Raw genomic sequence first — 13936 nt, 5'->3', positions numbered from 1 at the left:
ATTGTGCACCCTAATAAAGCTTATCTGAGGATCAGAGGAAAAAGCCAGCCACTATATTAAACATTGAAGTCAGGCAATGGTAGCACATGCCTTTAATCCTAGCATTTGTGAGGCAGACATTCATCCAGATCTCTGTGAGTTCAAGGCCACACTGGGAACAGAGCCAGGCATGATGACACAAGCCTTTAATCCCAGCACTAGCCATAGAGGTCTTAAGGTCTGTACAGATAGACAGGAAGTGATGTATCTGGGCAGAGAGAGGAAATGAGATGCAGAACAGAAAGGCATATAGGCATGGATATACAGGAAGTAGGTCTCTTTGGAGGGTAAGGGTTGGTAAGGTGAGGTTGGCTGTGGCTTGTCCTATTCCTCTGATCTCTCGGTTTTAAGCCCAATATCTGGCTCTAGGTTTTTTATTTATAAGACCATTTAGTAATTCATTTTACACCCAACCTTTCTAATGCTGTGACCCTTTAATACAGTTCCTCATGTTGGGCTGACCCCAACCATAAAATTATTTTTGTTGCTACTTGATAACTGTGATTTGCTACTGTAATGAATCATGATGGAAATATCTGTGTTTTCCAATGGTATTAAGCAACTTCTATGAAAGGGTTGTTCGACCCCCAGGTTGAGAACCACCTCTCTAAAGGCTGAGAGACCACTGCAGGAGGAGGAAAGAGTGTAAGAGCCACATGAGGTGGCTGACTACATGGGAACATTGTCTTCGGGGCACAGCTGGACAGCTGCACATAAGAACTCAGCAGCTGTGAAGCTGGCACAAGACCTGTGCAAACCTAAACCAGACTACATCCCAGCGTGGAGAGGGGAATGGGACACAGAGTTCTGCCCTAGCTGAGGACCTAATGACAGGTCAGCTTCCTCTGAAAGTGGACCCAATACAGTGACCACACTCCAGTGGAAAGTCACACTTCCAAGACCATTTGGGCAGCATAAATTGGTCTTGACATGGGGGGAGGACACAAAGTTGGGTGGGAAGGGAAGTGGGGGTGAATCTAGGAAGATCTGGGGGAGGAAGGGTGAATATGATCAAAACATGTTGTACAAAATATTCAAAGAATAAAAAAAAAAGTTAAAAAAAAAACCAGTCTGGCCAAAAGCAGTTTAGGGGAGGAAAGGGTTTCTTTCATCTTACCACCTCCGAGTAATAAATAACTCACCATCAAAGAAGTCAGGGCAGGAACTAAAGCAAAAGCATGGAGGCGTGTGGCTTGTGGCTTACTCCGTCTCACCATCAGCCAACTTTCGTAGAGCCCAGGCCCACCTGCACGGTGCTGTATGAAGGGAGCTGCTGGGCCCTCCCTTGATGCCATCACCAAGACAGGCAGAGCCACAGGCAGGGCCACGGGCCAGTCCCTCAGATGAGCTTTTCTCTTCCCAGGTGACTCTAACTTGTATAAAGCTGACAAAAAAGCCAGGACATTCTTTTACTATAAAAACTTCATGAAATTAATATCATGTTGGAACATGAAATTGGGGGTGACCTACAGCTGTGTTTTGGGGCCATGGTCACCTCATATTTGGCTCCATAAAAAGCTCTCTTGGTCTCTTTGAGGCAAGAGCTGTGGGGTTTTGTTTCATTTCTTTTGTGTTTGTTTGAGACAGGGTCTCTCTATGTACCCCCGGCTTTTCTGGAACTGTCTATTAGACCAGGCTGGCCTTAAACTCAGATCTGCCTGTCTCTGCCTCCTGAGTGCTGGGATTAAAGACATGTGCCACCAAAACTGGCTTTTTGTGTTTTCACATCATCAGAAGAGAAGAGAAGGGGAGAGGATGAAGATTACAAAGGAAGACAAAGCAAGCAGAAATTAATGTGTTACTCTACAGTAAATTACAAATCCTTTTTTGCTTAAAAAAAAAAGAGGTAGAATAGGGCAGAAAGTGAGATACAGAGGGCCTGCTATAAACTCTTTCAAAATTAGTATATGAAAAAAAATGCAGTTGGCAAAAAGCTGGAACCATCTCTCCATCCCTTACAGGAGGCTAGACCAGGCTGGAGGCACTGCACAGAGGCCCTCCAGAGTCTAAAGATGCCTGTGGCTCATTGCTTGTTATATAATAACACAAAATACACAGGCCTGAGTGAGGATTTAAGATGGTAATCAGTCATATGAAACATGAAGCTGCATGCAGAACTACATGTAACAGATATATACATGCAAGATAAAGCCCATACTATACAAATGAGGCACAAAGCCCAAGCTATGTGGCATAAACCCAATCCTGTGTACAGTGGGGCTGCCTGGCTGCTAATTCTTTCTTCTGGGGCCTGCTCCTCCTTTAGAAACGTACGTCCTGTCCCTGCTCAGTTCCTTGTTCCGAGACACAGGCACTTAGACAGTCATCTGGAAGTGCCCTGACATCAGCAGACACCACTATTTCACAAATTTCTTAATATACCTTGACTATTCTTGTTTTCCAACACTCAGTTGACCCCACCCCTTGATTATTTGCTCCAGGAGACCACCTACAAATTCAAATGTCTATTCAAACACCTAATTTCAGAGCCAGAAGTCTCCCTCCCTTTCCTCTCTAATATATTTACAATTGCCTACAATGACTCTCCATTGGATGCTTTTCCATTAGCCAACTTTTAGCACATCATCAAGACAGAACCATGCCCACACAAAATCTCAATACTAGATATCAGCAAAAATGGCAGGGTGGAGGATTTCACTGGGCTTTCTCCATAGAGCAACAAGTAAATTCGCTTTCCCATAATTCTAGAAACTGATGGCCATAAACTGTCAAAATTCACTTTCCCATAGTTCTAGAAACTAATAGAAGCTAACCAAATCAAGTATTCAGTCAAGAGAAACAGCAGGTTCTTGACCTGCGTATTTTGCTACTCTAAGTCTCACTCCATCCCAGGCTCCCCAGAGAAGCAAAGAACTTCAAAGACCTCGGCCCAAAGTCCAGACACAGGGACCAAGCACCAGGGAAAATACAACAGACCTTACTCTCAAAGAACTGGAGTTGTCTGTTCTGACCAGTACAGTCGCTGCACGGGGGCAGCATAAAAGGACTGCTTTTCTCTTCCTTTCGTGGAACTTTCCCAATGCTGAGGGGAGCCACAGGGAAGTTTTGTGAGAAACATGTCAAGCATATAAAGGCCACTGCTACCTGCAGCAAGGGATAACTGCTGAGAGCCAGCCCCAGGCTAACCAAGAATAAGGACAAAAAGCCTCAGACCAGGAGGTGTAGAGAGTATGGGCGTAGAATGCACCTACATGTTTCTGCAATCTGATGTCATGCCGACATTTGTAAAAGGGCTTGAAGGAGCTGAGTCCAGTACCACTGCTTAGAAAGGATTCCTCACAGAAAGGCTACCTAAAAGGAATATTTACAATGTGCTTTTTAAGAGTAGATTAAGTCAGGCAGCGGTGGAACACACCTTTAATCCCAGCACTCGGGAGGCAGAGCCAGGCGGATCTCTGTGAGTTCGAGGCCAGCCTGATCTACAGAGCGAGATCCAGGAGAGCCAGAACTACACAGAGAAACTCTGTCTCAAAAAAAAAATTATTTATCATTGTAATCCACCCAGACATTGGGATGATTAAAGAAGCTGGAACAAACTACATAGTGTACAAGAAACTGAAGAACCTGGAAGACAGGCATGCTCTTTTGCTAAGAAAGAAACTTATTTAACGGAAAATGGGTGACTGCTATATATTATGTTCTGTTAGTACTTCAGCAAGCAGATTTCTTTATACTGCTGAATTAACAAAAACATTAAAGGAAACCATATATATGGACTTCATTTTTCCAATGAATTATTTTCTTGTAATACATGTTGGCCATACCCCATCAAATCTTAAATTTTTAATATAAACCAACAGGTAATGAAAGTATACATTCAAGTTTAAGTTTCCTAGAGTATGTTTATTTCACTAAGTCAAGAGTTTTAGTAGTATATATGAAAATTTACTGAAAAAAAATAACTATGGACAGATTTTTAAACTACAAATAAACACACAAACCAGCCAATAGAAATCTATGCAAATTGTATCCAAGTCTATGCAATTATTCTTCTGAAGGCTAACGCCTCTGGTGGGGACTATGAGATAAGAGAACAGCCTTGGACAATAAAGAGAGTCACTTAAGAAACTAGAAAGGTAATCGAAAGAAAAACATACAAATTTGAAAGCGTGAAGAACAATGGGGGAAGCCCTACACTTGCATAATACCTAGGCTTCCACAACCAAACAGCCTCACAAAACGGCTAAAAGACCACATACACACACACCACAAAGAATCCAGGAAGCAAACATACCAAAATCTGTCAAACATAAAATACCAACTTTCTTGAACCATGTTGCCACTCCATACCATAAAATACAACATATTTCTTCACATACAGGCTTCATTAAAATGTCAGTTACTACACTAGCATTTAATAGGATTTAAGGTGTTTTCAATTTTCAGAATGTTAAAATAAACAAGTAAGTCTACAGACACCAAAAGAAGTAAGGCAATGCTAAAATAGAGCTTAAACACATACAGTGCATGTCTTCATTTAAAGATTATAGATCCCCACCCCTAAAACCACAACAAACCGGAGCTGAATCCCTATCACCAGTTACCACACACTTAAGTGTAGTAACACGTGAAAGCCTACACTATCCAAGCACTGCTTTATAAAAAATCCACTCACTAATACAGTAACATAGGAATCTGTCAAAAGCCTAGATACATGCCCCTTTTATAACAACTTTCAGAAAATCCTATGAATCAAATCTCTACAAGTTTAAATAACACTGCAGAATAAAATAATTTATTCCTAAAAACTTTGTCAAAGTTAAAAAGCTCTGTGGAAAGGGGCCAAGGGAAAACCTTTGTGGAAATAAAACAATTGGTCTTAAAGGAGTCCAAATGGACCAGCTTTAAGTCACAATCTGTACACTGTTTCCTAACAGAAATCTCTTCATATGTGTAGCTGGACAAGTGTCTGTCTTCTGTTACTTTTTATTACTGCTTATATTAATTATAGCCATAGACATGGCAATGTGAATGTGTTATAAACTGGCAGTCAGTTAAATGACTTACAACTCATACCATCTAGGTTAATTAAACTAACAACAAAATGAATAAAAATCTTAAAAGATGCCTATCAGAACAATCTGCAGCACTAGAGAAGCCAACACACACACACACACACACACACACACACACACACACACACACACACACAATCTTTTTGGTCAAAAATGATACAATTAATATAAGCACTAGATACCAATATAAGCTTATCAACCATTAACAAGGTAAAACAATGGCAATAATTATTCCTTAATATAATATGAAGAGAATGACACTTTGTATCTGTGGTCTCCTCAAACACCACACTTCCTTATGATCATGACAAAAGATGTCAGAAAATGCCAACAAGGGGGCAGTCTATAAAATATAACTGAATAGTACTCTTTGATATTATCAAAGTCATTAAATATGAAAAATCTGAAAAACTATCACAGTTCAGTGGAGGCTAAGGAGACACAGCAGCTAACTATCCTATGGTCTTCTAGATGGGATTATTAAGCAGAAAGAGGTCATCACATAAAAACCAGGCCAGTGTGAATAACGAACTTTAGTTAGGAGCAATGTATCAATGCTGCGTTAATACTCTTCACATGTGTACTGGCCTATTTCAAAAATGGCTACATAATCAGATCTTTAAGACTCCACGTGTCATTGGTTCATAGCCCCAACTGGATCAGGCCCTCTGATGCGTGAGACAGTTGACTGGCTTGATCTGTTTGGGAGGCATCCAGGCAGTGGGACCAGGTCCTGCGCTCATTGCATGAGTTGGCTGTTTGAAACTTGGGGCCTATGCAGGGTCACTTGGCTCGGCCTGGGAGGAGGGGACTGGACCTGCCTGGACTGAGTCTACCAGGTTGATCTCAGTCCTCGGGGGAGGCTTTGCCCTGGAGGAGGTGGGAATGGGAGGTGGGCTAGGGGGAAGGTGAGGGGGGCAGGAGGGGGGGCAAACAAGGGAATCTGTGGCTGATATGTAGAACTGAATTGTATTGCAAAATAAAAAAAAATAATAAAATAAAAAAAGACTCCACGTGTCTCCTGGGGAGATGGCTCAGGTAGTAACGTGGGTTTTGCTCATGCATGAGGAACTAAGTTCTATCTTCCTCAAAATCCATGGAGGGAAAAAGTCAAGCAGAGCAGCACATAGCCAGGACACCAGTCCTGCAGAGGGAGAGGCAGGAGGATACCTGAAGCTCAATGGCCAGCCAGTCCAGCTGAATGGTGAGCCCCAGGTTCAGTCAAGTCCTGTCACAATAAAAGTGGTGGAGGGCTGCAGAGATGGATCGGTGGTGAAGAGCACTGGCTGCTCTTCCAGAGGACCTGGGAGATGGCGACCCACAACCATCTGTTTCAGAGGATCTGATGTACTCTTCTGGCCTCCAGAAGCACCACACATGAAAGTAGTACATAGACAGATATGGAGGAAAAACACCCATACGTGTAAATAATAAAAATCAAATTAAAAAACCAAGGTGGAGAACTGGGAAAGGCACTGTGATACCCACTCTGCCCTCCAGACAGATGTGCATGTGCACTTGTTTATGCAAGTGCACACAAGCTACTATCCAGCTGTGTTTACTCAGCAGAAAATCAGCCCATTCTGAAACATTTGGTGTGCAAATTTACATTCACTATTGATAAGAACTCTTCCCTTAAGTGGATATTAATTTTTGACATTTCAGAATTTATAAAACAATAAATGTTCACATAAATGATATATGCTTCAAAAGTATGGAGATTATAACTCTAGAAAATAATATTAGTCACCATAAAAATGAAGAGATATGATGCTTACTGTTCATACATCAGCAATTATTTACTGTGTGTACTCTCAATGTCAGATGTGAGGCATACAAAATGACCTCACAATTTCTGGCTCAAAGTAGCTTATAATTTATTGGTGCAGCAGACAAAAGGGAAAGTAATTACCACTGAGGAATAATGAAAAGGAATGAGTGTATAATGATTGCTATAAATAGAAATGAACATGGAGTTCAATGGGAACAGTTCAGCTGAGAAATGGGACTTGGTGCAGGAAAGGTCTCCGAAACAAAGTACCATCTAACCGAAGTCTAAAGGGGTAAGGAGAGGGCAATAGAAGGAATCAGCAAGAGGGGACAGTGGGCATGGGCTGGAGGAGTGTAGACTGGGAGGGAAGAGATGGTAATGAGGCATAATGACACATGTGAAGTGTCATAATGAAATACATCACTTCATATGCATGCATGCTAACCTAAAAATTAACTTAAAATTCAAAGATAAGGAGTGGACCTAAAAACAGAGATCAGTACATAGAGGTGTTGCAAGCTACCTTGTCCAAGGGAGTGTCCACAACCAATGCGAGTACTGAGCACTTAACACACAATTACTGAGACAATTAGAGGAATAGGATTCCTTTTGCTTTGTCTTAATTTTACTTTAACTTTAAAACTGGAACATTTCGACATAGTAAACTTAGAAACACATCACAAATTGACTGAGCTTTCTACTAAGATACAAAAGCAATTCAATGCAAGAGAAACAGCCTTCCAACAAGTGAGACTGAGGAACTGGACATCCAGAAGAGTAAAGCAAAAAAAAAAAAAAAAAAAGCCTTGAACTAAACCCTGCACTGCACACACAAATTAATTCAAAATGAACTTCGTCAAATGTAAGCTAACACACCATCAAAAAAAAACAGCAGCAGCAAATCTTCAGGGCAGATGAAAAGTTGATACACTAGGCACTAAAACCTGATTCATAAAAGGAAAAACCTGATAAACTAGACCATCAAAACTAAAAACTTTTGCTCCAAAAAGACGCTAAGAGGATGAAAAGCAAACTGTAGAAGAAGAGAAAACAATGCATACCACATACACAGCAGGACTGGAATCCAAATGTAAAAACTGAAGAGTGGAAACAATCTAGAAAACGGGATGAAAGATAGGAGTAGACACTTTACCAAAGAAAACATGCAGATGGCCAATGCATATAAAAACATGCTCATCGTTTTTAAAGTTTGACACAGTGAGCAATACTCCTAAGGTGATTAATCTTGATTTTCAACTTGATGGGTCTCAGAATTATTTAAAGACAGACCTATATATAACAAAGGTACGGCCAACATTATAATTTAAAAAAAAACAAACAATAACAAACAAAGAAAACTTGAAGCATTTCCATGGAAACCAGAAACAAGACAAGGGTAAGCATGTGAGATGCCCTGGGTCCAACACCTAGCACCACATACCAGTATTTCATTCATAAAACCACAGCACATTTCTCTCTTAAAAAATTACTGTTATCAAGTGTTGCATTATATAACTATCATTCATATTCTGGTTTATAGAGAATTATTCACATCACATCCAGTTTAAAATGTGTGATGAATTTTTGTTTGAGGATTTTGAGGGTTTTTTCCTTTTTTTTTTAAACTGGGCATTCACCTTTATTTATTTTTATTTTAAGTGTATGGGATGTTTTGGTTCCATGTCCACTGCCCAAAGAGGCCAGAAAAAGGAGTCGGATCATCTGGAACTGGAATTACAGATGGTTGTGAGCCACCATGTGGGTGCTAGGAACTGAAACCTAGTCCTCTGCAAGAGCAGCCAGTGCTCTGAACAGTTTACCCATTCTAGTTGGTTTTTTCCAGTGCTGGGGTTCCAACAGGCCTCAAGTAAGCTGGATGAGTGATCCACCACTGAGTCAAGCCCCCATCCTGTGTTTCTTCATTTTGCCAAAGTGATAGTAATTTCCTAAGGCAGCTGAATTAGTGCCTTTGTCACAGTCTAGTCAGTAGGACATGAGACCCAGCATCCAAGATCTTGATTTAGTAAGTAGTTAGATTCAGAAGATGACCACTGACAAGCCCTCTTTTTCCCAAGCCCCTCGTGGCTCCATGTAACTGGTACTGCTTTCTAAGACGGTATACAAGGCAGTGTTGATACAGAGGTCCACTCAGCCACATGCAGCTCCGGGCACATGGTCTAAAATAACTCAAGTATTGGTCTTGACTGCTTTATCAGCTACTCAGGCTTCAGACCTTTGGGCTGTAATATGCAATATGTGTTGGCCTATAGAACATACAAAGCAGCTAGTCAGCACACTGCATGGAAGCATGGGAAAGTACAGGTTAGGTACATGTGAAATATGTAAGGCAAATTGAGAATACACAATATCTGCAGAACTCATGTGCAGACCAACCTAAATGACCTACAGTAAGACTGGGGTGTTAGGGTCCATGAGAAGTTCCATGGAAGACCACCAGACCTGTATGCAATCAACAAGAACATTTAATTTCTGAGAGCAAAAATTCCAGCATGCGGGAGTCAAACCATCTGACAGTGGCAAAATGGAGACCCAAGAGATGCTTGCAGGCTCCTTTCAAGCACAGCTAGGGGAATTCCACTTGTGGTTAAGTCTACTTTGAAGTGATTGACTATAGACCCTGAGAAGACCAGGCAAACACCCTGATAGGCTCCTAATAACTCAGTTAAAAAATAGGCCTCAGTTCCTGCCTCTTGAAACTGAACAGGCAGTTTCTGACAGGGTCATGAACAAAGGACAATCGATCTTCAATGTCCCTAACAGCAAGGATGAGGGAGATAGTGCATAAGAGCCCTGAGCCAGCCCCACAGTGAATAGCTCAAGCTAATAACTAAATAAGGACAGAACCTGGGACTTGTCCAGACTTGCCTAAAAATGGTAAAACTGTATCCTTAACCAGTCCCTGCTAGCCCTACACAATTAGAATGTAGTAATATGATTGCCACTCACCTAAGCCAATCATATCTGAGATTCCCCTTAGCTGTGCTGAAAAGGAGCCTGCGAGCGTCTCTCAGGGTTGCCATTTTGCCTTTGTGTCAGATGGGCAGCCCCAACACGCTGGTACCTTTATTCTTGCGATAATAAATGCTCTTGTTGATTGCATATGTGGATGGTGGTCTTTTGTGAGATTTCTCCAAGACCCTAACAACCCTTACTGGTATAGGAATCATTTTATGATTGACTCATGACATCTAGTCACCAACTGTGGTTGCAGTATCAGGGGTTTGTTTGACTGAAAATAGCAAGAACAGTTCCTGTGGCCAGGTAGGACCCTGATTAGCTACCAGACTGGACGTACTTCCTGAAGGTCTGACTGAAGCCAGATATGAGTCAACATAGGATGGTGGGGTAATATGGAGCAGAGGTCTTAGCAAACTGACCCCTGGGGAAACAAACAAACAAACAAAAAAACTGGCCCTGTTAGGGTCAATCCTGTTATAAGAGGAGGTGGCCACTTCACTGGGTATTTTGTAATCTAGCACCCTAAATTTTAGTTGCATTTTGTTCAAATCAGTGGCCACTACTTAACCAAAGTATTGGACAAATACAGAAACAAAAAGATGATGATTCCAACAGCCGGTGTTTAAGAGAAAGCTTGTAAGCTGCAGACTGAGTCACCACCATGAACCAACCAGTTATGAAAGCACAGTTTATGAGGCTTAATCTTGAAAAATTCTATAACTGCACATCCAGCCTCTGGGAACAGTATAGGGGATAGGAGTCAGGCTCCTGTTTAAAATGGGACATGCTCACACAGATGCCAAAATAGAAGAAAACTGAAAAGGCATGTGATTTGGAGCACATGACTCTGGCAAAGCAGTCATAATAATCCTAAATAGAGACAACTGATCAGACAAATTGTTTTGCAAAACTTCCAAAGAAAGCTCATCAAATCGGAGACAAAAAGATAATGCCTGTAAAAATATTTAAGTTTGGGCTGGAGAGATGGCTCAGGAGTTAAGAGCTCTCACTGCTCTTCTGAAGATCCTGAGTTCAATTCCCAGCACTCACACAACAACTCATAACTGTATGATGCCCTCTTCTGGTGTACAGATGTCCATGCAAAGTACCCATACATATAAAATGCTGTGGAATAATACTCTTGTACACTGTAAAAATTTGTCACTCAAACTGCTTTAATAAAACGCTGATTGGCCAGCAGTCAGACGGGAAGTATAGGCAGGGCGACCAAACTAAGACTGCTGAGGAGAGGAAGGAGGAGTCAGGAGTTGCCAGCCAGACAAAGAGGAAGCAAGATGAGAATGCCACACAGAAAAAAAGTTACCAAGTCACGTGGTTAAACATAGATAAGAATTATCAGTTAAGTGTAAGAGCTAGTTAGTAATAAGCCTGAGCTACAGGCTGAGCATTTAGAATTAATATAAGCCTCTGTGTGGTAATTTGGGAAGTGGCTGCTGGGTATTTGAGAGTTGCTGGCAGGACAGAAACTTCCACCTACAATGAAATACATAAATAAACACATCTTTAAACAATATTTAGGTTTAAATGCTTAATACTTAAACACACCAAAGAAGCTGATATGAAAACATCTTCTATTGATGCAGAATTTGCCTGAGCTTCTCTGCCTTTCCCAGTAGCCTCGTGGAAGACAATTTTCCATCACTCATAAAATGTACCTTCAAAAATAGCTACAGACAATTTTAAGAAATTTTTAAAATAAAGCCATATTGAAAAATGTATATTCTTCAAGTGGAAAAAAAGAACAGTATTATAGGAGTAGCTAAAAGTACAGAGGTGTGGTCTATGAATAATTATTTTATGATTTTTTTCCATGATCATGTAATCATAAATTTTTACCACAAAGTACCCAGTTATGTTTTCATAACTTGAAATTTTACTTTCAGTAATAATCATCCTAATTAATTACATTATAGTTCTAGCAACAAAGCCGTTTTCTAAGCCAATTGATATGTATTTCAAACATAGGTAAATGATGTTTTTGTGCTTGTTTCATTCCCTATGTGCATCCCAATCTGATAACAAATTATGCAAAAAAAAATGATGGAAGAGGGAGACAGAAGACATGTCAAGGAGGGAAGGGATGGGAGGGCAGTAGAGCAGACAGTTATGACAGCAGTTGGAGGGGGTGGTTTGAATGAGAATGGCCTCCATACACTCATACAAACAAAAACAAATCAAAAACAAACAAACAAAAAACCCTGTCTTGTTAAGGTTGTATTATTAATTAATTATTAATTAATGTGTACATACATATCTGTATGTGTGTGTGTGCGCGCATCCCCTTGTGGGTCCAAGACCAAACACAGTCTGTCAGTCCTGACCACAAGTGCCTTGGTCTGCTGAGCAACTCTGCCATCCTTTTCTTAGTATTTTTGTTGTTGTTGTATGTTTGATTTTTACTACCTACAGTCATCAGTGTCTAGGGTGGTACCTCAAACATAGTAGGCATTTATATAAAAATATACTGAATGAATTAGTTTTTTCAATTAAGACCAGGAAAATATAAATAAGACTTTGACAACAGTAAAAGAGAAAGAAGGCAAAAATCAAACTAGTAATGAAATCATAAAATGGCTATGCAAAATTCTATGTAACTTAACACTAAAGATCATGTTGAACCAATTATTAATTTTTAAAATAAAATCATTTCACACACTAGTTTTTTTCACAATTATCTAGAGATAACAAGTAACTCTTCTCAATTTCTCTAAGAAAAAATGATTTACCAAAACAGTTACATAAAATGCTATTCAAGGATACTCATGAACCCTTCAAAATGGATTAAAAATAAAAAGACAAAGAAAGAGCAACTTCATTTTAAAGTCAGTAAATGCACGTAAGATATGTAAAATAGCAACAATATATGTAACTTAAATAATTCAGGAATACTGGTACTTGGAATAGGAGAGATAAATATTACAGACAAAAACTGAAACAGCTTACTGACCTCCAGGCTGTAAGTCTTTCTATACATAAGGATTTTCTGCCACCGTGTGGAAGGCTGTGACATTACATGTAATTTAAAAACTATACTTTATCTGCCTAGAGCTATTAGTTTATCCCCACGTTCAAATATTTGAATAGCTAAATCCAGTTGTAAACTACTTCAAAGCAAATGTTAAATTCTATGTAAACCTGTGTACAGGCTTCATTACTCTTCTTTCCGAAGAAAACAGTGTTGATTGTAACATAAGGATACTATGTGCCCAACACTCAATTTTAGGTTTTCCCTGTGCTGCTTTTTTTTTTTTTGGGGGGGGGGGTAAACAGGGAGGGGAGGCGTCTCTGTGTAACGCTCTGGTTGTCCTGAAACTCGATTTGTATACCAGGCTGGCCTTGAACTCACAGAGATATGCTTACCTCTGCCCAGGATTAAAAGCATGCACCATCACTGCCCAGCTCCCATATTCCTCTTTAAATACTCTTATTTCTCCCTACATTGGGCACTTAAATTACTAAATTAGACAAAAAAATAATAATAATAATTCTATACTACTCAAACCTATCTTGAATAATTAGGAATCTCAGTGCTCTAGTACCATTTTTAAATTTAGTTTATTTATTTCATGTGTATGAGTGTTTTGCCTGTATTTACGTGTGTGTGTGTATGTATGTATGTATGTATATATATGTGTGTGTGTGTGTGTGTGTGTGTGTGTGTGTGTGTGTGTGTGTGTGTGTATGCATGCTCATCATGTGTTTCTGGTGCCCTTAAATATCAGAAGAAACATCATATCTCTAGAACTGGAGTTAAAGATGGTTGAGAGCCACCATTTTGGTGCTGGGAATTGAAACTGGGTCCTTTGGAGGAGCAACCAGTGCTCTTAACCACTAAGCCATCTCTGTAGTCCCCTTGGTACCAGTTTTGATAAAGACTACATATGTATTAATTGCCACATAGCAAGAGACTAAACACTGACCAAGCCAGGAATTGAAGTGTTTGGGGAAAGCCCAGTATTATGCAAAACATAACTCTGTGTTCTCATACTTATGAAGAACAGTTTAAGGAATTAAGCCTTGATATACGTTCTCAATCTTTATAAATGCTACAGTAAACACAATTGATTAGTTAGCTTTTGTGCAACTGTGG

General features: G+C 40.0%; 1 protein-coding gene across 3 annotated transcripts in view; it reads right to left on the bottom strand.

The window, feature by feature from the left end:
• Sdhaf3 (succinate dehydrogenase complex assembly factor 3) overlaps nt 1–13936 on the bottom strand; it is a 54936-nt gene that overhangs the window by 26003 nt on the left and 14997 nt on the right. Inside the window, exon 2 of one of the 3 annotated variants that reach the window (XM_052720804.1) lies at nt 1182–1423. The exons of the other annotated variants lie outside the window; for them this stretch is intronic. Within the exon in view, the coding sequence (XP_052576764.1) occupies nt 1182–1423 (242 nt within the window). The remainder of the gene's footprint in view (nt 1–1181; nt 1424–13936) is intronic. 3 annotated transcript variants of the gene reach the window in all.

This window comes from Peromyscus californicus, unplaced genomic scaffold (assembly GCF_007827085.1).
Source record: "Peromyscus californicus insignis strain IS unplaced genomic scaffold, ASM782708v3 Scaffold_6__1_contigs__length_162567912, whole genome shotgun sequence".
NCBI lineage: Eukaryota > Metazoa > Chordata > Mammalia > Rodentia > Cricetidae > Peromyscus > Peromyscus californicus.
Note: the sequence above shows the minus strand (reverse complement) of the source record. Positions and strands in the feature narration are given on the sequence as shown.